At 42.7% G+C, this 26,523-nt stretch overlaps 2 protein-coding genes across 2 annotated transcripts in view; one reads left to right on the top strand and one right to left on the bottom strand.

Moving 5' to 3' along the window:
* LOC144741767 (S phase cyclin A-associated protein in the endoplasmic reticulum-like) overlaps positions 1-23,709 on the bottom strand; it is a 26,957-nt gene extending 3,248 nt beyond the window's left edge. The window contains 39 exon segments of the mRNA XM_078624270.1: positions 2,941-3,033; positions 3,438-3,486; positions 3,564-3,755; positions 3,822-3,971; positions 4,499-4,751; positions 5,137-5,279; positions 5,281-5,293; positions 5,859-6,061; positions 6,063-6,089; positions 6,734-6,857; positions 7,407-7,522; positions 8,060-8,186; positions 8,427-8,492; positions 8,858-8,994; positions 9,383-9,490; positions 10,646-10,798; positions 10,874-10,955; positions 11,064-11,206; positions 11,293-11,448; positions 11,877-12,017; positions 12,085-12,132; positions 12,134-12,197; positions 12,833-12,891; positions 12,893-12,954; positions 13,039-13,105; positions 13,206-13,248; positions 13,250-13,368; positions 14,728-14,912; positions 16,873-17,148; positions 17,518-17,636; positions 17,909-17,988; positions 17,990-18,029; positions 18,141-18,163; positions 18,166-18,243; positions 18,593-18,764; positions 18,974-18,976; positions 19,222-19,298; positions 19,750-19,867; positions 23,536-23,709. Of these exon segments, the coding sequence (XP_078480396.1) occupies positions 2,941-3,033; positions 3,438-3,486; positions 3,564-3,755; positions 3,822-3,971; positions 4,499-4,751; positions 5,137-5,279; positions 5,281-5,293; positions 5,859-6,061; positions 6,063-6,089; positions 6,734-6,857; positions 7,407-7,522; positions 8,060-8,186; positions 8,427-8,492; positions 8,858-8,994; positions 9,383-9,490; positions 10,646-10,798; positions 10,874-10,955; positions 11,064-11,206; positions 11,293-11,448; positions 11,877-12,017; positions 12,085-12,132; positions 12,134-12,197; positions 12,833-12,891; positions 12,893-12,954; positions 13,039-13,105; positions 13,206-13,248; positions 13,250-13,368; positions 14,728-14,912; positions 16,873-17,148; positions 17,518-17,636; positions 17,909-17,988; positions 17,990-18,029; positions 18,141-18,163; positions 18,166-18,243; positions 18,593-18,764; positions 18,974-18,976; positions 19,222-19,298; positions 19,750-19,755 (3,997 nt within the window). The 5' untranslated portion in view covers positions 19,756-19,867; positions 23,536-23,709.
* LOC144741766 (reticulocalbin-2-like) lies at positions 23,586-26,523 on the top strand. Its single transcript, XM_078624269.1, is given in 14 exon segments — positions 23,586-23,752; positions 24,944-24,980; positions 24,982-25,050; positions 25,133-25,279; positions 25,281-25,331; positions 25,415-25,462; positions 25,464-25,529; positions 25,616-25,700; positions 26,082-26,094; positions 26,152-26,188; positions 26,190-26,291; positions 26,378-26,395; positions 26,397-26,483; positions 26,485-26,523. Coding segments are annotated over 14 exon segments (966 nt in total).

Here is a 26,523-nt window from a genome sequence, read left to right as displayed (position 1 = left end):
ACTATAAAAAATGGATTGAAACTGACAGAAATAGTGTCATACGATCAGATGCTGGCGAGAGTTAGTAATGACGGGGTCATGAGACTTTCTCTACGAAGGACATTGATTGAGGAGAGGGTACAGTTGTTACTAAATAGTCACACTTATGTAACGTTCTAACTTGAGTGTGTGAATGACTGTACTGGTACGTATATGTAGGTACTTGACACCAGGGATCCACAGTAACCACATCCAGCTGAGCTGGAGTAACATGCCATGGAAACATGTGAGGTCTGATATAATCATATTTGCATGCTTACGATACCATACGATAATTTCCTGTTCTGTTTGTTTCAGGGCTAACACAGCCGACGCGGAGTCTGATCGAATGTAAGAAAGACAGAACCTCACAGGATTGTGAATGTTCTACCTGAGGACACGTTCAGAATTCAGTGATATTTCTATGTCAGTGATTGAGTGAAAATACGTCGGTATGCTTAAGACTGCAAACATTACCGTTTAATACATGAGCAAATAATCTTCATGTTAATGCATGAATATTTAATGTAAATCAAACCTGCCAACATAATAACTGGATACAACAGATAAGCCATTGATGTCATGCTCATTATTTATTTCAGTATGAAATGTCAAAGCACTGATTTCTTCATACCTCTAACCTCTCATATTCATATGAACAGCTCGTCTCGCCGACCGCAGGGAGTCGATGTTACATAACAACCCCTTTTGTCTTGTCTAACCTGCGAAAGGGGAGACTTGGCAGGGAATGTGAACTAAATGTGAAGAATGCTCAAGACAAGGTCAAAGGTCAAAGTAGCTCAGACCCTCACAAAGTCACTCATGTTAAGCAAACCAACAAGTTACTGAAACTATTGTTTAAGCCTATTCAGATACGGTCACATGTAAGGGGTGACTTTATTTTCTCCTTAAATCAACTTGCCATCATTGTCTGGTTACCATGGTTATGTGTCTCTTCATTCATTGATGATATGACAGTTGGAGGAGAGGGGACTTTCTGAAAGTTCCATCAAAACTTTGATGGATGGCCTTCATAGAGCTGGGGGCTCCACAGCAGAGGAAACAGAAATACTCCTACATACTACTTGTGAATTTCTCTCAGAGATGAATAAAGTATCTATCTAATACATTGCTGACTTAATCCGATTTAATCAGATTTAGAACCACATCAAAGGGACACTTTTCTGTTTGAAACCAATGACTTAGGAGACAGCAGTCTGCTCTGAGTCTGAACAATCATTTATATCACAATAAACTTTATAGCACCTTTCATACAAACACGCACCACAAGGTCCCTATGAGGGAGGAAACGTGAGGAAACGCGCAGGTACGTTGATGAATATCTGCGCATCAAAGCTGCTTCAAACTGATGTCCAGCAACAGAATGTATGTATAGAACAAAAGAGGGTAAACAAACCTCATTACTCCACTCAAACGCATTGGACTCATAGTGCCACCTTCAGGTGACTGTAGATTCAGGCAATATGCTTTGTGTCGCCTTCACTGAACACACACACACACACACACTCTCTCTCTCTGCAGGAGGTTCTTAAATCTTTGCAGGGGAGCATAATAAAGGATACCTGGCATTTTTGAACAGTTAGCACATTTTTCATGAAGTGTACTCGCTGGAAAGGTTCACTGAGTTGTTAGTTATTGTTTTTAATTATAGCGCCACTTTCACTCAACCAGCAAACGTGTCTTCACATCAAAACCCTGTTTTAGAGCACAGCCAGCTTGGAAGATGGAAACTGTAAATATATGATACATTTCAAAGCACATGTCCAACGTCTCATATATTATTGGAATCATGAGGAGGAGAACTCACTGCTGGGACCTGTTTTTTATCCTCATTATTCCTCCAGCTCCTACAGAGCCCCTGACGTCCCATAAAAGTTTTTTTATCCTTTATGGGACTTCAGGGGCTTAGTAAGTTCTTCTTTTTCCACTAAAAGTCCATAAAGGCCCAGGCACCAAATTGTGAAAAAGCTCCTCAGGCATGTACACCAACACAGATTCTCCTCAGGGAGGCACTGTGAGAGTTACATCCTCTCTAACAGTGAGTGAGTGAGTGAGTATGTGTGTGTTTGTCTTTCTTGCTCTCAAACTGACTCAAAAATGTGTAGATGAACATGACAAGAAATACTTTATTTCCTATGAGGAGAACATTCATATATTAAACTTTTGCTTTTTGAAAAGACAAGAACTTGAAAAATACATTCTAAAGTGGTAACTGGCATTATGTCAACTAGATGAAAACGTGGTCATAAATAAATTATATGAACACAAATGTAAAAACAGCATCAGTGGAAATGTTTGGTAAATTATTACAGTAGGAAAAAATGAAGAAAAATGTGAAAACATTGTCATTTACAGCAAACACAACTAGAGAGAAATTAAATTCAACAGCATTTTGTGCAAATTTCTCCTGAACGTCTAAAAAATGACGCGCCAACAGAATAAGGCTTTAGGAGTTTTACATGACAAGTTAGAAGAACACATTCACACTATAACAATGACAGTATCCCCAGCACTACATTCACCCTAGCATACTGTGAAGTACCGAAATGACACAACTATTGCATCAGAAAACGTTGAATGGTTCCTGAAAGTTGAGAACAACCATATTGCCGTCATTGCGGTAATCCCAATTCGTCCTCTTGCCGGAAGCTGGCGAGTCATTACCGTTATGACAGCAACTTGGATGTGAAGTGCAACTTCTCAACATACAGGAACTGATCAACGTTTTCTGAGATTGTGCAAATATTTACATAATTACTGTTCTCTGAAGTAGGCCAGAGTGAATGTATCAGCAGCGATACCATCGTGGTGAAGTGTTCACCACTCCACAGACTTGAGCGTCTCAGTCTCTTTCATAGTGTTTTCACTCAGTTTGTGCAGTCCGACGTGCGACCACATCACTTCTCCTCCTTCTGCAGGAAAAACTGAGCGCCGAGTCCCACTGGTCCCTGGGAAAGCGATTGGACAACTCGCAGTAGTCCGACAGCTGGAACGCTTCACACAGGAGACAGAAGAGTCACATCAGACAGGTGACACACAGAATCCTGAATCCTTCCCAGCAAGATATTTCCCCCATCAAAAAATAAATATTCTTGGAACTTGAGAGGAAAAGAAGAGACCCTGATGGCTCAAACGTACTCACTTCACTTACATGTTGGCCTTTGTCAAATGCAGCAATTCCAGTAACATTCACCTAATCTCGTACGTACCTCCTCTATATGTGTGAGACTAATGCAGTGTGCAAGTTTACACCAGAGACACCTGACCAACACAACATGAGCTGAAATGAACCACTTTGCTATCAGATGTTCTGTGTCCACCCCGAAGAAAAGTGATAAAAAAAATATTTAACTTAAAGGAGACAGGATGCACATTTTACCAGATAAACAACAACTCACCTGTCTGCTTTCTCTTGTTGTCAGAATCCTTCTCATTTGCAGCACAATCCTACAGAATTCAACCAGGAAGCACTGGTGACGTTTTGAAGCATTGCAGTAACACTGCTGCGCTGAACACGCACGCACCTGAATGAAGGTAGCCAGCATCACACAGCTCATCTCCTGCTGCAGGATGACCTTGTTGGGAGAGTTGTTGTAACAGGCCGAGATGAGTGAGGGGAAGAGCACTCGGATGAGGCGCGGGTGGCTGAAGTACTGGAATGGCAGCTGACAAAGTTTCTGCAGCACGCTGGGCTGACGGCCGGACTGCACTATCACCTGTAAACACGCAGGGATTAACTCTGTCTGAAGAGCAACTGGCACATGTATCCTAAGCTGGTTTACCTGGTTGTCAGGGTGGTTGACAGTGAAGTAACCGACACAGATGATGACTTCATGGAGCAAGTCTTCAGAGGAATGCTGGGTGCAGTAGAAGAGCAGGGAGCTGACGATGTGTCGGAAGGCTAGAGACAGTCCCTCAGCTCCGAGAACAGACTACAAGATCACACACAAAGCTTCAGTCAGTGTTTACTGCAGTAAATTCATTTCAAACACCAGTGACTAGGATCACAGTCATCCATGCAAAGTCATAAAACATTGTTAATGTGGCCACCAGAAAACATGCTATGAAGCAGTTCACAGACAGTGTTTATTCAACAGGTCAGTGTGACATCAGATCAGCGCAGTGTTTGTTTGAATGTCCAGAGACAATAATCATGTTGTGTGTATGTATCCAGTCAGATGATCTATCATTCGGACAACACAAATGTTACAAATGCTAGTGAATGGCAAAAAAGTTAGTTAAGGTGAACTGAAGCAGTAGAATCTGTTCACCAGAAAGATTTGTTCACCAAATTGTTCAGTGCAGGTAGAAGTTACTCGTAAGCAACCGCAGCCAGTGCAAATACAGACTACTCCTCCAACAAATTATGGAAAATCATTTTGTGGAAATTGATCCTCAACACAGAAAAACATGCTTCATGACATGCAAAAATAACAAAACTAAATCCGAATGTGGACACCTGGAAGGCAGAGAGGTCGAGCAGGGCAAAGCTGTTGAGGAAGCGGATTCCTTGCAAAGCCACCTGGATGACCTCCAGGCTGTACGGTTCTTGACTCCGGGAACCAGACTCAGGTAGGAACGTGTGCAGCAGGATACAGTACAGTGTGTGCACCACTCCCACCAGGTCTGTGGACTGCAGCAGCACCGTCAGACCAGTTGGGTCCTGGCGCTTATTGGTGAAAATACTGAGAGAAACAAAAAAGACAAGATCACTTGAGGGACAGAGGTACAGATGCAGGTGCATCTCAAATTACAATATCATGGAAAAGTTTCTTTTAACTCAAACAGTGAAACTTTCATAACATTTAAATACATACAAAAAAAAGCCTTTTTGTTCTAATTTTGATATATATGGTACACAGCTCATGAAAATCCAGTATCTTTGAATATTTAAACTTCATAACTAGTGGTTTCCCTAAACCTGACACAATATACTGTGATATTTTGAGATACAGAACTGTGGGGCTTTACACCTGTAAATGGAACAAACTACCAACAGGGTGGAAATGGAAATAAAAACATTTCTCTTGTCATGGTTAGGCCCTTATATTTCATACTCTATAGATGTAAGGAGAACAGAGGCGGAGACTCGCTCACCGTCCAGTTACCACAAAGCACAGCTTACACATGCTGTGCAGCAGAGCGCAGGCTTGCTGGAGGAAAGCAGACATCTTTGGGTGCTCGTCTACAGGACTTTGGACGGACAGGAAGCAGCCATACAGCTTGTCGATGAGACCCAATGTTCACTACATAGCTGAAGAACCAAAAAGATTGCAAAAAAAGTGGTTAATAGTATTTTCAAAGATGTTTAAGACTGCGTAGGAGGACACAACGATCTCTGCACGAGAAAATCATTTTGTGGACACCTACTGACATCTAAACGAAGATGTGGTGCTGGAAAAGATCCAGAATATTCGCTCATTCTCACACTACTCTGATTCGAACAGGACACCAGCTGGTCTGTTCACAAGAATCGTTTTTACACTAATGGAAAAATGTCACTTCATGTATTTTGTATCTTTCTACTGTCTTACTTTGCTTGTTTATTAGACAAACCGTGCAAATCTAGTGTGAATCTGTTATTGTTCTTCAACCACTGTCCTTGACCATCCAGCTCATCTCTAGCTGACAGCTTTATGCAGTAGCACCGATATGATGCACGCACACACGCAACAATGAAAAATCTAAGTTTTCTCCTTCTTCAAACCAGGTAGAGGAACCGAGTGAAAGTTCTCAGCTAAATAACTGAAAAAGGCTAAATTAGTGAAGAGTAGTGTTGCCTGAGCAGCACAAGTGTGACAACATGTACAGAAACACACCTGATCAGGTCTTGTGTACGGGTGTTGAAGGACTCGGTGGTAGAGCTCTTCACTTTGACATCTGGGGAGGAAACCTGTGTGTTTTCAACTGGTCCAGGATCAGAGGAAAGTGGCCACAGGGATCCCAGGATGGTGGCAGTGGTCTGTAGCAAGCCTGTGGTCAAACCCTCAAAGACTTGTTTGTTCACACTGCGTCCGAAAAAAAGACTTGTCCTCATCTGGGACGTAAAGCTGTGAGAAGGGAGAAAACAGAGACAATTTCAGAGGCTGATAAATATTAACACTAAACTGATACATCTGTGGCCACTCTCTCTTTCGCTCTGCTTCTTTATCACAGACAGTATTGGTGGCGATACATTTGCGGAAGCATACTTACGGAGTACCGTAACTATGGGACTATTTGCGCAAAGAAAAACTCAAACAATTACTGAAACTGACAAGTTTCAGTCATTATCGTAATGACTGCAACTTGGCTCTGAAGTGCAACTAACTTTCAGGAACCAATTGACATTTTCTCCTTCTTCATACCAGGTACAGGAACTGAATGCAACTTCTCAGCTGTCAAAAACCATTCAACGTTTTCTGATACCGAAACATAGCATAATTATGGTACTCAAAAGTATGCTAGCGTGACTGGAGCGCTGGGGATGCCATCGGGGTTAGTTAATCTGGAAAACAACACACTGCAGATACATGTTTGTTTGACGCTCAGAGTGAGGAGATTTGTCCTTGACAGCCAAGATAAATCCTGACTTTCTCCACAAACCTACATCCCAGAGAAATGCACATACGATGCACACACAATATTTTATTTGTGAAACATACTGCGGCCGATATAAATCAGATGAGAGTCATGTGCTGGGGCTTGAGCCTACTGTTAGCTGATGCAGCAGCAGGTCCAGGAGAAGTGTGATCTTGTTGGTGAACAGCACATAGGAGCAGTTGAGGGGGCAGCAGGAGCACGCCAGGTTGTAGATGTTTACAGCAGCACACAGAGATCTAACACAGATGATGCATTTATTTATTATCAGTTAACCCCTTAACACAGACGGTATTGCTGCCGATGCACTTGTGGTAGCATACTTTGGAAGACCGTAATTAGAAATCAGACAGCATGGAATGCTCCTGAAAGCTGAGAAGTTGCACTAAGTTCCCCTACCTGGTGTGAAGAAAATCTAGGAGAAGGAGAAAATGTCGATCGGTTCATGTTGCTGTCATTACAGTAATCCCATATGCTCTGTTCTCCTAGCTCCTTCTTCACATCAGGAAGGGGAACTGAATACCACTTCTCAGCTTTCAGGAACTGTTCCATGTTTTGTGATTGCGCAAATAGTAGTGTATTTCCGAAACTCCAAAGTATGTTAGCACCAATATTGCACTGGGGATATGGTCTTTATGGAACTAGAGCACTTCACTGTTTGATCATGTTTCATCATACAAAATGAGCAGCACACAAACACATTCAGTGACTTCTGATGGACGGATTGTCAACATTCAATCTACCCAAATGCAAGATACACGTGTGACATATTTAAATCTGGTACTGACTTCAGAGGAATACGAGGAACTGCAGCAGGTGTGGAAGCAGCAGTGATGATTTGCAAAATCTGCTCCAAAGCTGAAAGGCCACCGCCCATTTGGAAGGCCACTTGGTCTGCATCGTTCTACAGAGGAGGACAAAGAGACAGAGCTCATGTTTAACATTTCTAATATCCACCTGCGGCACAACCTGTTACATTGGCAACATCAAACAGCACACGAGCAGCACAGCTGTCAGCGGTAACAACAACAGCACCTTTCAGCAACAGCGTTAAAAACAAGTGTGTGTTTTTAGATGTGACACGGGTGTGAAGAACCATCTGACGTGAGTTATTAGGGCTCTTTATTCCTCACTGCATGTTCATTTAAAAGCATTAAACCCCGTCACTGCAGTTTCGTGACATTAGCACTGACAGTGATGAGGCACTGATTTGTAATGGAAATATGCCAGGACCAGAACCGTGTGGAGCCAAGCCACGCTGTGTTGGAGCTGTGCAGTGGAAAAGCGCCATAATTGGGTCCACAATTGCACTGCAGCCAACCCTGTTACTGCTGACTGGCCTCATTACAGAAGGCGGGCTGTGTATTGTCCATGCTATAAACATGGTAGCAGATGCTTCAACAAATCCTCTGGGACCGCTGCGATCAGTTTGCTGCTCTACCTGTTTCTCCAGGATGCGAGTGATCTCTCCCAAAGTTCTATCCAGACCAGACACCTTGTTGCTGGCCCACTGGCTGCTGTCTTGGTCCTGCAGCTTCTTCAACAAATCCTTCACGAGCCGCTGCAACCTGAATGTACAGGAGTCAGTTTCAATCAATGTTTCATCTGTTTCAATGCAGCTTCAGCTAACTTGTTTAACAATGAGGAACATAAAAGTCTTCCACATGAATTATCTGCATAAGGAAAAAAAATTAAAGATTATGATGTGATGTACTGAAGCTATTCACCCATATTATTTAATCATTCTCACGTAGCTGATCTGTTTCCGATTGTGCTTAAACAGATGTCAATTCTATTTGCACACTTACTTGGCCTTGTAAGGGGAGTCAGTAACCGGTGTCTTTGCCTCAACTGATGTCTCATATTCTTTGGCTCTGCAGAGAATGAAGAAAAAAACAAAAAAAAAAAACAGTATTTGAATTTACCCAGAAAACATGAAGCATCACCCAGAAGGTCACAGTCATAAGTGTCATGTTTTTAATAAAGATTGACTCTTCCGGAGTAAGCTGCAGAGACAAAGACGTTTGGTTGGTTTATTTATGATTTTGTTGTTGTGAATATACCCTGTAAAGCGAAACAATATACTTCTCTTCAGATGTATCTACCACTGACTGAGTAACTGTTCAAGCCAACAAAAAAAGAGGAAGCTCTGTGATCCAAAGACAAGTACTGGCCAGATGAACGTGCAAGTAATTTAAGGTGACACAGCAACAAAACTAAAGAGACCACAGACAAAGACCTGGAGTTCATCCTGGCACGGAGCTTTTTTGCTCTCTTCCGGGCCTTTTGTCTCTCCTCCTCATCCCTCACACTCTCAGAGGACACAGAGCCGTCCGTCACAATGTCCACGATGTATTTCTTCAAGGAAAGATGCTCCTGATGGAGACAATCAGTGATGAGTTATGTTTGGAAATGTATGTATGGAAAGCAATGTGTAATTCAGATAGTTAGTTGTGGAAATATTCATCATTAGAATTATAGTTACAGTCTGCAAAAGCCGTATGTTTAATATTTGTTGCTTTGCACGTTTCTTCTTGTGCACAACATCCCTCCCTCCACAGCTGTACATTTGAATGGTGCTTGAGGCGCCACCTGTCAGTTGAAGCTACAGCTGAGGCAATCCTTCCAAATTTAGAACACATACCAAGACGTAATCTAATGTAATTATTTATACCGTAGTAAGCCATTGAAAAGAGTTACACTACATTTATATTTTAAACAGGGTAACGTGTAATAACCAACACTGGTTGTGGGTAATACGCACCACTTCCTCATCCGAGAGCTCCCGTCCCTGGATGCTGCTACTGTCTCGCACAGCCTGTTGGTGCCTCTTGCCCTTAGTATGGCTGAGCAGGTGCACCTCTGAGGTGATCTATAAACACAGAGGTCAGAGGTCACTGCTGGTGGAATCCTACACTACGAGAGCTTTTCAGCAGGACATGACCTGCCACTTCCGCAGCAAAAATAAATGCCATTTGTTACATATTTAGCAAAAGAGATAATCCGGTGTTACAACTTTCTGGCTCTGTCAGCATTATCTTTGTATACAACAGTGAACAAAAGTGAAAAACAACATGCACATCCAACCCAGTATAAGGGTGGGTGCTGGACCAAAAAAGTGAACTTGGATGCATGTAAGCATCTGAAGAAGAGTTGGTTCGTTGCACATGAATGTATCCAGACATTTTATACAACACAGTTATGCCCAGCGATAACCCTCTGTATCAGAGTTTATGTTCCACGAATCATGTTAAATCCTCATTTTAAAGGCATCCTCTTCTAAAATCCTTGTGCACACCAATTACGAAGGGTAAAATGAAATCTGAAGTGGATTGTCTGACACATTATAGCTCAAACCATAAAGTTTGCAGAAAGGGCATTCCATGCTGGGTAGTTTCATGTCTAACCATCAGTTTGGTTTGAATCAGTTTCAGAAGGAAAAGAGGGAAAAAACATTTGGAGTGTGGCAATAGAATGATACAACAGCAAGAGTTTCTTTTGTACTGAAACAAGAATGTCCATTTTAAACTCCATAACCTTCACCACCCACATCACACGTCTGATGCTAGGAGCTTTGTGAACAATGGTGCAAATGCGTCATAACGCAGCTGTTATTAATGACATCACAGGTCATTAAATTCACACTCACATTTGCCAACAATGTTATAATTTTAATTTTACTATGAAAACAGATGATAGGTCCGCTGCAGGTATCCCTCAAACCACCGGTGCTCTTGGAAGGGAATGCTTCACCAGGTAAAGAGGACTATTATCCCAAACAAGGGCAATTAAAAAAAAAAAACCCATGCACCCAAGGAGGTTTGAAAATGTAAAAGGCCTTTAATTAAAGGTTAGAGTTTTTAAAAATACACCAACGTATACACCAGTGTATTTTTAATGAAATACAATATTTTTTATTACAGGTTAAAGAAGAAGTCTCCTCTCTGGCCAGGGTGCTTATTCCAACTAATATGGAAAAGTTCATGAGCATCTCATTTTCCACAGAAGCGGGTTGACGTATACATACCACAACTAGACACAGAGAGCAATGTTTCTTGCGTTCATACGGTGTCAGTTTTGGGGCGTCGTCTGTGTTAGCATGTCGGCCACTGCTCAGCTCAGCAGCCTTCTCCTTCCTCTGCTCAATTTGCTCCATATGCCGACGGCTGCTCTCGTCGTGCTGTGGAAAAACAGGAAACAGGTATGGGATTCAGTACATCTATCGGAGAAGTAGGTTGGCACAGTATGAAAGTACCTTCATTTGAATTTTCTTCTGCAGCTCTTCCATGGCCTCTTGTTGCGCAGCACTAAGAGCAGCCAGACGCTCCTCGCGGTCTCTTCAGATAGGGCAAACATAAACAAATCTCCTTGACGACTGACGTCAGAGGATTGAGGCGGTACACATCTACTCCCGTACTGAATCCACTGGGCTGGATGCTACAAACCTGGCTCTCTCCCGTGCTGCATCTTCTCGAGCCTTTTCCTTCTCCTGCCTCTGCTGTTCGATACGAGCCTCCTGCTCTTTTCGCCGCATCAACAGCTCCTCCACCCGTGCCTGGCGCTCTGCCTCCAGGACCCTCTTGCGCTCCTGAAACAAGAAATAGAAGGGTGAAGACAAAGTGAAAGTAAATCATAGAGCAAAAGAGGATTTGTGTATGATGTGTTAAATTGTACCTGCACAGCCTCATCTCGAGCCTGCTTCTCCTCCTGCCGCCTCTGTCTCTCCTCCTGGAGCTCATTGAGGCGTTGTTCGTACTCATTTAACTTGGCCAGCGCGTCATGTCTCTTGTTTTGGGCTTCCAACGTGTTGATGAACGCTATTTCATTCACCTGTATGATAAATATTGACAAGATCTATAAACACACCAGGTACTGCAGGTCATCTCGTAATTAGACGTTTGTATCCAAGGTCCCCCAGAATCACCATGAAAGTGTCTGAGAGCAAGACACTCATGCTGTGGCATCAGTCTGTGAATGCGTTAGCATGTGTTAGCAGTGGGTACCTTGCCAATATGTGTGAATGTGAAGAGTCAGAGTGTGAGAAGGTAAATCATGCATCACGTTGTAAAGTGCTCTGAGTGCTTCTAAGTTAAAATCAAAGAATTTTAAACATAACTTTGATTGTGGCTATCCTGAATTTGTAACCTTTGAAACGTGAGCAGTATATTGGTGTGACATAAGAGGGCACATGTATGAACAGTGAAAATATTCTGCACTAAATGTTATTCTCACGTGAACATGCCGTCTCAATCGCCTACCTTGGCCTCTTCTTCTTGAGCCTTCTTCACAATGGCCTGCAGCTGCAGCTCTCTCTTTAACTCTGCATGTAACAGCTTCTCATCCATCATCTTCCGACGTTGCTCCAACAATTCCTCTTTCCACTTCCTCACCTCCTTCTCCTGTAAACAAATAAAGGGGTGGTTAGCTAGATTAGGACAGTGTCCGTTACTCTGATGTCTTACTCACCCTCTCCAAAAGTTTCTGCAATTTGAGCGTCTTTTCCTCGCGGAGTTTTTTCCCTAAGCTGTTGAGCCTTCAGCTGTTTCTCCTCATGTTTCTTCTTTGACTCTGCAATGGTTCTGTCAAAAATATGGAAACAGATCATTCATGTCTTTGTTTTTCTCATCAACAACGCACTGGGAAGATGAAAACAGACTCCTAGATTGTCTGAATGTCGTTCTGGATGGCAGCCTCACAGCTAAAAGCTCAGAGCTCAATTGTTATGTAGAGTGGACCACATTTCAGTGAAGCCCAATTAATGCTACTGCATCAAATTGATTGACATGCACCTCTCCAGAAATGTAATTACATGTTGCGGATACACAGACCTCCGCAGACGGCAACAACAGTGATTAGACTGTTTGCGTCATGGGACTTCCCCAGCTCTTGGAGTGGGTTTTCCGTGTTCACCACGCAAATACACACTGTCCAAAAAGATGACGCCAATGCTGGAGTTAGTGCGGGTAACAAGATCTGCTTCTCTTTCAATCGCTATGAAGGAATCGCTTGAAGGAAACAAAGAAAAACACATAAGCAGAAAAAACATGGGCAGCGAGATTTAACGTGGAGCTACGCAGACAGACAGACAAATGCTGTCGACAGCGTAGGGCCTCCGTTTAGGGTACGACATAGGGTCCACATCAGTTCAACACAGAAGCATAAACTGGCCTTAAGACTCACATCTGCTGAGTAAGAAGTTTGTTCAGTAACAAACCTTTTGCGTGATGGTGAGGACAGTTTTTTCGTGGCATGGTGGATCCCATGTCCAGGAGGGTCGAGCAGGTTCCTCTTCCACCATGTCACCCCATGAAGTACTCTGACGCCATGGCTCCCGAGCTAGGAAAGAAAATTTAGGCATTTGGGATTGAATTTAAAACCAAAAAAATGGTTTCAGTCTCATTAAATTGCTAATTTCAGTACCATCATAATCTGCCAGCATGTCACTCCAATCCATATTGACTCCACATCCTCCGTTACCCATGGCAGCCTATAGGGAAAAAAAACAGTGGTGTGTGTGTGAACCTGCATGAAATATCACTCCATGTCACTGCTGATGATGAAAAAGGTGCCCAACGGAATCATCTTACAGAGAAGTCACTCTCATTGTCAGTGTCCAAGTCATTGTTCTCTGCTTTGAATCTCTCTGGTTAGCTGCTCTTCTTCTGCGATGGCGCTGGCAATCGCCTCCTCATTGGCCTTCTCCAAGCGATCAGCCAGCTCCTCTTTCTTGGCCAGTACCTCTGCCATGGACTGGGGCTGAACACACAGAACACACAACATCTCCAGACATGATGCATGAATGAATAATGAAAATAATAATCAGGCATAATATAATTGTGCTGTAAGAGTAAAACCTGATGATACCCTTTCAAACTCAATGTTGCTCCAATATAAATATAAATAAGACCCCCGTAGAACTAAGTGATACAAATAAATGTAAATTTGTTAAATTTTGTCTGATTTATTTACAAGTGATTCAAAAAATGTAAAGAACTACTGACCGTATCAGTTTCTAAACCACACAATTGTCACACCACGAACCACATGAAAGGAAGCATTCCAGAGTCATGCAGGGGCACATTCAGTGTGAGGATGAAGTAATGGTGGAAGTTTGGGTTGATTCTATGAGACTGGTTTGGTGTTTTTTTTTCTACATTTCGCTGAGAATAATGACTCCAGGCCAGATAATGCACTGCAAAAACTCAAAATCTTCAAATTTGGAAATTGTCACTTGAAATAATAACAAGTAACTTTTTCAGATGATGCGTCTTATATTAAGTGTAAATAGATTTTTGACTAGAAATTTGACATTCAGATTCAAAATGAGACAAATATTCTTATTTTGAAATTTTCCGGTGTAAATTTGCTGTATTGCCTGATAGACTGCAATAATCTGTCTTATCCTTGATGCATGCAAAGGAGGACTTAAGAGTCCTGGGCCTTAACATGAAGTACACGTGAATGTGGCCTAAAGGAGACCAACATGTGACTAATGTTGAATGTTGCACCAAATAAGGTGATCACATCTGCACATTGTGTATGTGTGTGTGTGTGTTTGTGTGGAGGGGTTCTTAAGATAACTTTGTTAACATGGTGAAGAACTCTTAACCCAGGCTTTACACTGGAAGTGTCTGCATCGCCAAACATCTGCACCACTCGTGTTTGTGGTCATTCTAGTTTCGTTGTTGTCACACCGGTGTGTTTCTGAAGCATCCCAGAAGCGACCTTCAATTAGACCAGTCTAGAAGTTACACACAATACGACAAAGCAAATGCGAACGATTTTCAAAATAAAGCACCGCATGCTGGCTTTTTAAAAAACAAAACAAAACACCACATGCGGACTCTGGCTCATGCGACCCGTCAATGTATTGAGGAAGAATATCAAACAGGAAGGACTCTCTCCTGCTTTTTGTTTTTTCTAGACACGCAGTTTGTTGTGATACTTGCGCTTCCTTCTAGTCTCGCGGTACTAGTTGGGCGTTCACACTCTGCTTCAGAAACACTCCCAGTGTGAATTGACATCAAAGCTCCACTCTGCTGGTGCTGCAGTGCAGTGGTTATGCGCCATATACGCTTCCAGTGTAAAGCTGTGGACAGGAATCATGACCCTGCTCCATCTTTCAGCACTCACAGTAGAAAGCTCTGTGGGGTCCAGCACCCTCTCCAGTTTCACCGATGTCATGGGAGCCTCGGCCCAGCGTGGAGCAGATGTGGCCATACCCTGCAAGCCCCCCTCAGCCCCACTGTCCTCTGGGGCCAACAGTCCACTGAGCCCATCAGGGTTGGGTAGGTCTGGGGATAGGGGAGAGCACCAGTGCAGGGACCGGGACTGGTAAGGTCACGTCTGCTGGTGGGACTGTGGCTGAAGGTTGGGTGGGATCTGGGGCTTGGGGGGGGGGTAAGAGCTGCTATGGGGGGAGGCGTGGTCTTCGTAGGCAGTGTTGACACACTGCCCAGAGTCCTGTACATTCTCTGCTGGGGACTGCACCGACAGTCACACACAAACTCAATTAAAAGACGTGCATATTTCAAGCAATTCACAAAAATCAACCAAGTAAAAAGACAAAAAGCATGCAGGGAATCAGGTTCATGCCCTAAACATCCAGATTTCAAATACAGAATTGTACATAAAACACACACTTAGTAAGTGTGTCAAAGCTCAGTGCCTTTATTTCAGTAAATTTAGACCATGTCCACACAGAGACGAGTTCAGGTGAATCAGTAGTTTTTTATCGTTTGGACCTTTAATCCACATGAGCCTGAATACAGTCATTTTTTAAAGTGGGTCCCAGATTGAATGAACGCTCACTGCCTTGCGCTCAGAGGCTAAAAAATATGAGTTGTCTGTTCGACCATCCACACTAATATCTTTTTGTTACATTCATATCTCAAACACCTTCTTCTTTGTGTTTGTTTACATCACATGCTCCGTGACTCCATGTCCAAAATCTTCCACTCATTCAATATTCCCTTACCCACTGAAGAGTGCACTCAAAAAAAAAAAGAAGCACTTTCGGACACTAGTCTCGTCGCCGTTTATCTACATCATTGCTGTCGCAAAGTCATAGCATTTGGCTGGATGTCCCACGGATAATAGATAAATAGATGACAATACATATATATGTATAAACATTCATTTTTTTTGATAAATACATGATATTATACTGAGTTTGTATTCCTTTGCAAAATAAAGAACTTACATTTGCTGTTGCCAAATATTAAATCATATCTGAGGGCTTTGTGGCAATCCTGTAACGTTACCGTACTGGAACTTTTATACTTATATTTTTACTGTTTCTCTGTTAGTTTATTTTTATTCTCTACTAACTCTACATCATTTCTGAATTTCAGAGTGAATAATTATCTGTCAGACTCCTGTGGTTAGACTACACCCCCTCCTGGGGAAACTTAAGACATGGCACAGTCTGCTGCCTTTTGTTGATGTGACCGCAATGCATTATGGTATATATTGGCTTGGTTAGTGATGTAATGGAAAATAATACATGTTGCAGAAAACGTGTTATGAAACCTATGTTATGAAAACCATCATTTGACGTAGTTGAACCTGTATCCCAACAGAGCGTTTGTTCACATACCAATCACCTGTACCGTGGAACACTGTCTTATGACCATACATGAAGCCTGTGTCTAAACTTGTGATGTACATGGCGCTAATGATCTCATAGAATCAAACAATAGGGGCCTGTTCACAACACTGTATCTTTAAGGTTCTGCATACCACGTAGGAACGGTGTGGCCTTCAGCTAAGATGTTACCACAATACACCTTAAACAAAACACCTACACCTTCGTCTCTGCTCCCTCGTCTCTGCATAAAAGTGTGCCCGACATTATCTGAGGCGCACACTCCTGCAGACAGATCGCTCTCTGTATGGCCTGTGTCTTGAAGCTTCAATAAATTACAGACAGATCATTCTGTTGAGACATTTCTTATTTCTCCGAAGCTGGACAGCGAGAAATAGATTTTTCCACAGTGACCATCGGTCGTACACTTCTTTTCGCGTTGCATTGTGGGATACTGAGTCCACTATACAGGCCTGGCACATGTGCTACAATGTATTCACAGGAGTTGGACGTATGCATTTCTTGAGACAAATTTCTGTGTGTAGGGAAAACATTTGTAAAACTATTCTGGTTCTGTCTCTGCGTGGACATGACCTTACTCTGCTGATTTACAGGAAAGAAAAACATCTCAAGGATTCTGAACCTCAGTACCTCTAGTGTATGCCCACTCTCTGGACGTTTCACCTCCTCCAAGCGGTCAGACCCTGCAGAGACTTGTTGTGTAGGAGCAGTGTCCACTGTGGCTGCATCCTTGTTTGGGGGATGTGCTGGACTGAGTTTCTTCTCCTCTTGTGGCGGTGGATGGGACTTGGTGTCCTTGGTGTTAGTCTGCTTTGGCGTGACATGAGCCAAGACAGGACTGACCTTGGCAACTATCGCGGCAGAGCGAGGCCTGGCAGCACGACCTCGCTGAACAGTTTCCCAACCATCAGCATCCTTTTTATCTGGAGAAATGATGGCGTTTGATGTGTGTCAGACCTGCACTGCAGGGCTCAAAACGAAAAATGTTTGGAGGTTGTCCAACACAACAGAACGCATCCAAAGTCTTTTCTCTACGATCTACTCATACCATCTAGCATACAGGTGGCAAAGTACCTATTGCAACTGAGCAGCGAGTGTATGTTGTAAAATGTTAATTTGTTGGTAAATAACATGTGGACATGGAGGATTCTGTTTTTCCTTCATGTTGTATAAGGTAAGTGGTAAGATGCAATTATGGTTAGTATGTACATATTCTTGTGTCTGTCAGGTCAATCTGTCAACTTCTCCTTTAAAGTGTCCTCTAGGTCTGAGCACGAAAGGAAGTTTCTTACTTGTTTTATCCACAGAAGTCATCAGCGGTTGACTGGAGCTTGAGGCCGACTGAGAGCACTTTACTCTGTCCGCCCAGCTTGGGCCGGTGTGGGAGAGCCGTCCTGCAGGTGTAGGTCCGCTAGATGGGGGTACACACACACAAATTTTGGTTTGTCAGCAACTGATACAGAACAGTCTAACACACAAAAGTGCCATTATCCCATCCAAACATACCACACAAATTAGTCAATTAGCTCTTATTTGGTATAGGCATGAACACAGAGAACATCCGACCCCAACAACTCCGCATGAAGGCATATGTCTACAGTTGCACTGACCTGTAACATAAAATGTTATTGGAACAAAGCTCAGTATGGTTTGGTGCCAGCATCAGTCTTAGTGAGAGCTTACCTAAAGTTGACAGAGCAACGTGCACCTGGAGAAGGGACCATTCGGTCTGCAGAGGAGCTGGGCATCACATGACGTCCCCGGAGGACATTTTCCCCGCACCTCCCAGGCTAAAGAGGTAGGTCTGAAGAATAATGGAAGGTGGTGAACATCTGTTAACAATGTCTACACATAAACAGATACATTAGTGGCTTGAAAAAAAGGTAATCAACTTCGTGAGGAAGCAGGAGATCACCTGTTCTGGGCATCAGTTTTTCTCCAACTTCTCCTGAAAGCTGGATCCAGTCTATGAGCGCTTTAAAATCACGTACGTAGTTATCCAACATCATCAGCACTTCCTACTAAGAGGCATTTACAACATAAGTTGGAGGTGAAAAGAAAACAAATCTGAAGCATGTGTGCCACATAATTATATTCCCTGGGCAAGAATAATATAACAGATTCAAATATGTTACACCAAGGAAAAATAATATTCACAATAAACAATCCTGTATTCAAAAGATTTCCCTTTAAAAAAAATGTGTCAGCAGTTTTCAGTCCAGTTAGCCAGGTCCCAGAGTCCAGTGATAAATTCTGTCACAGTGCCGCACTGACAAAATGTAGATTGTAGAATTATTCAGTCACTTCCATTTCCCTCCTCTTCCTAAAAATAAGTATTAACTGGCATCAGCCACAAGCGGATCAAACCTTGCATTCTACGACGCTCTGAACAGATTCACAGGTTACGTATATCTCGTCGACGGCACGGCGCAGGTTGTCAAAAAGGAAGGCCCAGTAGCGTGCTCGTAGGTCCACTTTGCGAGGCTGTCCTGGTTTTGGTGGGGCTCTTCTCAGCTGCCTTGTCCCAACAAGGCCCCAGCTGTGGCTTTACTGTCCCCACCAGCATTCTGTGAGACCATGAACAGCGTCATGAAAACACATTAGTGACTATGTGTGTGTATATACTATATATATACGTATGGCCTTCACATTTTCGTTGTAGATCGTTGTGTCTAATATTAGACAAAATCATATAAATCAGACACAATACTGTCAGTCAAATAGTAGAAGAAAATCAGACCAAAGTACATTCTTCCAGGTGAAAAATCAACAAGGAGAGGAGCTAGCTAAAGCTAACATGGGATAAGTAACATTATACACCAGCCGCTAAAATGTTTCATAAATGACAAAACGTCTCTGAGAAGACAAGATGTCTTTGAGAAGTACGCTATCTTTACACAAGCATTTCATGTATCATGTATCATTTCTGTATCATGTATCATTTCATGTATCATGTAATTTCAATGATTGGTGACTGGTGCCATCTTGTGGAAAACCTGTTTTTTATTCCTTTGGTGCCCAGAAAGGATCCTCTGGGCTCTGGAGCTGCCACTGGAATTGTTCTTGGACTTTGCTATGTGAAAAGAGGGGAAAATGTCTTTATACATACAGAAATGTATGAAATAAACAGACCTAAGAAGCTGGGTTCTTGCAAGCAATCATGGATGATGCTGCTGGACTATTATTACAATGGCCAAAGTAAGATCAATATCACAGATCTCACAGATGCACAGCAACTGTGCAGTGGACAATAATAACATCAAGTAGTCGAGGGTACACGTACACTGAGACACCTACAATTACACATTGGTGATTAGGTTGTACATTCGGAGCAGCAGAGAAGGCACAAAATACCTGAAATAAAAACAGTGGAGAAGAGCCAAAACAACAGTAACACAGTGTGAGAGTCTATGGTGATGGGTTTGTGAGTGGGAGATGACCTGAGGAATTGTTTCCCAGTGTGAAAAGCAACAACATGCAACATAGGCCGTTGTTGTGGTAGTTTCATTTTACTTTGCACCAACCTTCATCCTCTTTGCTCTCGAGAGGTACACTCCAGGCAATCAGGTTCCGAGCAGCGCGGCCCTCTTCTGCAACTATCTTCCGTACTTTGTCATGACTGTTGGAGCGCTGAAAAGATGCCTGCAGGGGGGAGCCGCCAAGTCAACATACAGTACATGTTTGGGACTTTCAGTGGGCAAGCAGTTTAAATAAGGAAGGAGACGTTACATAAAATATTATATGCTGCCCAAAATAAGCCTTTAAAATGAGGTTGGTAATTTTGAGGAGTGTAATGCAAGATCCTTTCATGTCCTCACATCGGAAACAAACACAATACACATCAGCCTTATATTGAGTTGCTGCAGTACAGAATTTAATCCACGTCCAATCAATACTTATTGATTTTTGTTTTTTGGTAATATTCAAAATTTAAGAACATATAATGGGATTGGGGCTAAATGCTGCAAGTCAGAACACATTGTTGGGGTCAGTGGCAAAATAAATAAATGAATAAAAATACACAATATCCCACCTTGTGCTTAAACATGCAATTCTATTTTCTGAAACAAACCTGAATATACAATTGTGGGACTTCTGGATCAATACCGATCTCTAACCAATTAGGCCACAAGAAATGTTTTGCATTATTTTTATTATTCCTCGTCCATAGTATTGACAGTTTTATTTTGAAAGCAGACTAATGTCACCTCGTACTGTATCAAATGAAACAGCCATAAATATCGCACAACTTGTGACTTCCCAGCGTATTAAAGGAAAGCTGCTCTCTTTTAATGCTACCCTGAAAACTCCTTTTCAACCTGTGTGACTCAGAATACTATGAACCAGTGCAATATTTTTCTATTAAAATTACTCTCTGTTACAGTGAATACCACAATTGCTAAACACAGTAAGCTTTTTTAATTGTTTGTCGCAGTCCTAATTAGTTGTAAGCTTGGTTTAAGCCACATTCATGCAAAGCGTTATATGTAATCCACTGACTCTGACATGAAACAGCTCGCGGCAGAATGCTTTGTACCCAACATGCATCACAGTTGACCTACACATTTGAATATGCATCAGTAAAACATGACGGACACGTCACATGAAGGTTTAGATCGTGAAGCAAGTCACCACATTATTTACCGACAAAACCAATAGTGGCCCTGTAATAAACCCATTTGTGAGTCTGTGTATCGCCTTTCCCAGAAAAATCGCTGTGTCACAGCAGATCAGTTTCAGAGGGAAGCACATCCTCCTACACTCATGAAATAGCAACTGTATGAAGTACTTGATGTACCTGATAGTCAGGTTTGTAATTAAATGTATGTGTTTTACACAACAGTGTACTCTGAGTTCTGGCACTATGGTTCCAAATGTGAGTCGTATCATAGTCATCGTGTTCTCTTAGCCAGCTGCATAGACCTCCTGAATTATTTAATATCTGTCTAATCTCAGTGACAAACCTTTCGCCTATATATTTTGACTATTAAATGGCTTTTCAGACACTAAAACTCCATTCACATCAACAAAGAAAAACACCACCAACAAAAGTGCCCCTCTTAATAGCAGATGAGTCATGGAACAATCCGTTCTCCTCTCTTTTCCCGGCTGTATCTCACGAATATGACTATTCAAGCGAGGATGCTGCTGCAAAATTTATCTCCTGGATTCTTATCTGAGGCAATCCAGGAGCAGATATTTGTCTTAACATCTCAGTCTTATAATGGTTATTCTTCAGGGCAGACAGAATGAACATGGCTCATTGGGTGTTACATATGCAGGAGCAGCATGCAGTCAGTGGGCTGGACTGATACTATTTAATGTCCCTAGGGGAGATACCCAGCTGACCTACTTTGGTGAGCAAAATTCTGTATGTCAAGTAGGCTTTATTTTACCAAAGCGAAAAAGAATAGTGAAAAAAAAAACATCACACACCAATGCAAAAAACTCAACATCTTACCAAGGATATTGTCTTATTTCTAGTCCAAATTTCTAATTTCTGATTAGCACAGGCCACACACAGTGAGATAGGCCAACAACAAAATACAATACGTCTTCTGGATTTGGAAGCAAGCGGATGACAAACAACTATGATGAGGGACACTTTAACTTCGACAACTGATCGTGTTAGGTTGGTTAGTGATAGGCACTGTTGTGTAGCTGCCAGAGATAAAAAGGCTTACAGCAACATTGATCCACTTACTATGCTACAAACAACCTGTCTCCTGGACTGGACTGTAGTGGAATGACACTAACGGTGGAGCAGATCTCTAGTTCTCTGGCTGAGCAGTCTTTCATAATGCACCAGAAAGAGCGCATATTTTTTGGGACTGTGCTGAGCAAGGGACAGGTGTAAGGTTTCACTATGGGAAGGTCTGTGAACAAACGCAAACAGGCACAATAGTGAGGAGGATTAAGCTCACAAGAGACACGAAGAAAAGCAGAAGAATAAGATACATACAGAATAGAAGTACAGTGTGTAAGCAGGCTCCTCTTCCTTCCCTGACATACTTCTGAAGCCCACTTTAGGCAACCTGTTCCCCCGCACAGCTTTGGCCCCTTGTCCAAGGTGACATCATCATCTGACAGCACAACCAAAATAGATTCCGACTGTGAAGTCCCGCACTGTCAGAGCAACTTTCCTAGTTGTGTCAACTCTTCCTCCAGCAGAAAAGAAACAAGTGCTCAGTCACGCAGCAATCCCTGATTTTCACTTTGACTATTCTATCTTTAATCTCAGCACTCTGCCTGAGTTGGCAGACAGTTCTCGGGTCCAGCTCGTTGCCCTGCTGCTGTCCCGTCCTATCTGCTCAGCCCTCCACTGCATGCAGCTTCCTATATTTACAGCTCCTCTTCTCTGCTCTCCCAGCTTTGCATCAGAGCCCCCCACTCGCTCCCTGTTTCTCACTCTACTTCCACCACAACACTGCGCAGTCATGTGCACGCAGCAGCCGTGCAGCTCTGCTTCGCCATCCTGTGTTGCAAGTGATGAGAGTGTAGCTGCAGGCTTAGGGACAGTGTGTGCCAAATTAATGCATGTCTGACTGTTGAAGTGGCCTAGAAACATAAAGAGATGGATCTGACTGGACTCTGCATCTGATGATTCACATGCAGACGGGGGATGAAAACATGCAGATCCACATGGTTTGACTGCTTCCAAAGACCAGAGAGAGCAGGATGCTTTGTGAGCATACGTTCATTTAAGCATGTTCTTTCCGTAACAACTAGGGCAAAACTTCCCAAGGTAGCTGACACTTCAAAAGAAAAACACCAGAGAAAACAAAACAAAAAAAGGAAGAACACCTAAAAGCCTCCTGCAGTTTGTCTCTAGAGGTCCACTGAAGGTGAAGGGTCACTATTCTCACACAAGGCGTTTTTGACTTAGATGGTACAAAGTGTCAGTGTCCTGACCTAGCAAATGATTCACATCCTTTTCAGAACATCATCAAACCGTCCCCCCATCTGAATGCTCAGGGAGAGACCACTCCCACAACAACATGCATCACTCAGAATAACCCTCAACATTCAGATTTTATACCGATGTCCACAGACTATTCCTGGGAACAAATGGAACAAGAACATGCTTGGAAGATGCTGCCTACAGCAAGGAAATACACCTTAACATTTGTAAGGTATACGTACTCCTGAGAAGTCACTTAAAGCCGGTTTCCTGTTTTAGCTGCTTGATAGTTAAAACTCAATGTTATTAATCCAGCTAGCTTAGCTAGGCTAATTTTTCCTACTGCCATTAATCCGTCTGCTATGTTCCCATAGCAGAATATGAAGATATATCACACATGGGAACATACCTTCAGTGAGCTGCTGGGTGTATTTTTGCCTTTGCCTCCGCCTCCGTGCGATGAAACCAGAGCTGTTACTGCCGGACCTCTCCCTCCCGTCCCCACCAATGTCCAGCTTTTCTGGCACAGACGCTGCTGTGCAGCGCCGCGCCGTCGCCCATCATGGCGGCTGTCTTTCGACATCGATCCGCGATGTGTTCAAACGCGCCGTCAGTGAGAATTTAAAGTCCGCGGACAAAGCTGTCAGAGTTTATTCAAAGACATGTCTGATATGTACATGTCATGGCAGCGAGGTCAACCTACCATCCAGGAAGACAGTTGAGTTCATAACTTTGATAGGCGTTTTATTTGACCAATGAAGTCATTGGAATAGCGAACTGACATCCGTGAAAAACCAATCGCGTACAGTATATTTTGGGGTCAAGAGGCGGGACATCGAACTGTCTGCCATGGCAACCATCATGTCGGGCGGGAGTTCGGTTGACGTTTCAGCAGCCATCAAGTTGACAGAAGAGCGCCGGAACACGGTCTGCACATAGTATTTTTTTAAGAACATGATATTATTGCATTTGTGTGTGTGTAATATTACTGTGTAAAAGGAATGAATCATATTCACCAGAAACTCAGTTTGTTCGTCTAAACATGATGAATATTGCTGAGCTGCTTCCACGATTAACTCCAAGCGTATCGCCGGCGATACATTCGCAATGTCTTTTATTTCGAAAGAACATAAACGGAAGTACGTGTAACTCCGTGACACTGATGTCAACTCAAGGAAGTTTATCTCTCGTATACAGCCGTAGTTTACTTTTTTAAGGACATTTCTTGCACTTGTTTCAGTATTTTACCCGGTAACCGTATCGTCGTATTTCGCCTACAGTGTTGAGTCGCCATTGTTCTTGTCTGTATGTCTTGTCATGTTTGTCTTCGGAATACCAAACTAACAAACTAGTGACGTTTTAACTAAAGTTATTTGCAGATAATTCGATTGAAACCGGACCGGAATCGACCTTTGTCTTGTCGCCTTCTCTGAGCGAGAAGTTTGATTGTGAGTCTCAAGTTGGGTTCCACCTCAAGGCTGTTGTATGTGTATTTCCACCTGTTTACCACAAGGTGGTGCAAATATATTTTGGTGACTTTGATGCTGTCTATAACTTTGGTAATCTCTTACACAGAGTTATTATTGTGTCTCTTCACAGATGTCATTATCTACATTGATGCCGTTGTTGCTGCTGCTCCTTAAGGTTGTCTCGGGGCAACATACTCACAAACATTTACATGAAGACCATTATGTTGGCAAACAGGGCACAACTCTGACCATGACATGAATGTCCTGCTGGGAGATACGGTTTGTAAAGAAGTTAAGAACTCACTCTTTATTCATCACTTCCTGACTCTCTGCTCCACCTGCTGGTAGGACACTGAAGAGCTTAAAAAAACTTAGTCCAGCAGAAACAGCGAAAGAAGATGATGGAAATTGTAAAAAAGATTGATACAAAACGCTGACAAATCGTCTCAGTGCAGGTAAACAACCTTCAACGCTCAGTAGGAGAAGAAGAATGAAAGGATCACTGAAGTTTTATTCTCTTGTGTTTTTGCAACAGAGGAAATCACACTATGGATTCAGCATGTCTACAGAAAATACGCTCTGGATGACGCCAAGGAGCGTTTTCCTGAGTTCGACACTGATGGAGATGGTGTCCCGTGACGTGGGAGGAATACAAACATGGCCGTTCATGACAAACTTGTCCGTTTTTGATGAGAATACCGTTCTGGCGGATCCGGAGCAAGAGTCCCTCCGACACGTACTCTCTGTTTCCTTAGGAGTATTCACACAACAGCCTGATTTTTCTGTCACTCCTTCACTTCATCTCATGTCACCTTTTAGCTCCACCTGAAGGAGAGGAGGCGCTTTGATTATGCTGATGTGGATGGCCACACCCGGCCTGAACGTCACAGAGTTCCTCGCTTTCACTCACCCGTCTGAAGTGGATCACATGGCTGTAAGACCAGTCAGATAGGACAGCGGTCCTCGTCCCATAAAGTGTCTCTTATAGTGTTTTTGTTTCCCCTTGTTTCCTCTCACCAGGATTTTGCCATTGAAGATGTATTGAGTGAATATGACTCTGATAACGATGGTTTCATCAGTCTAAGTGAATTTATCGGGGATGTCCGTGGTGATGGTGAGATTGCAGACATCATTTCCAGTGCATTCGCTGATTTGTTCATTGGTACTGTTGTCCTGATTTGCATCAAGTGATGTTCCGGCAATCGATTAGTTCAAAAGAACAAATCTTTTGTGTGGGCGAACTGTACTCAATCACATACTGAAAAGATTAGCTCCTTTCACAGTTCAGCTGAGAGAACAATGAACTGCTGCAGGTGAACCTGATTTGTCGTTTGATCCTTGCGAAAGAGTCGAACACAAAACACTCACTGAAAACAAAACTTACAACTGAAAACACTGAAATTGCATTACGTTTGCGTACTGATACTGAAATAATAATGAAAGTAGTGATGATGGTTTTCTGTGGGGGGCACTGAACAAATCTTTTGAACAAATGAACAGTTATCCCCATCACTATCTGCTTCCTCTGTGCTCTGCGAACACTTTTGTCTGAAGAGGGACGACCCAACACAATGGGAGATTGAAGAAACAGTGCCGCTTCGAAGACCTTTATGACCAAGACAAGGATGGCAAGTTGAATCGAGAGGAGCAGCTCCGCTGGGTTGCTCCTAATAGTTATGGTTCAGCAAGAGAAGAGGTGAGACGCATTTTTAATATCAGTTGAATGTGCGAAAATTCACTGGTAATTGAGTTTTTATGCTTGTATTGTTCTCATGTCATCAGGCGCTTCATCTCATCAAGGGAAATGGATCACGATGGTGACGGACAGATCTCGGAGGAGGAAGTTTTGAAAAATCAAGACACGTTCATGAACAGTGAAGTGACAGACTTACGGACGACATTTGCATTTATCACATGATGAATTATAA

This window comes from Lampetra planeri, unplaced genomic scaffold (assembly GCF_965212315.1).
Source record: "Lampetra planeri unplaced genomic scaffold, kcLamPlan1.2.h2 scaffold_706, whole genome shotgun sequence".
NCBI classification, from domain to species: domain Eukaryota; kingdom Metazoa; phylum Chordata; class Hyperoartia; order Petromyzontiformes; family Petromyzontidae; genus Lampetra; species Lampetra planeri.
This window is presented reverse-complemented; position numbering and strand designations above follow the sequence as displayed.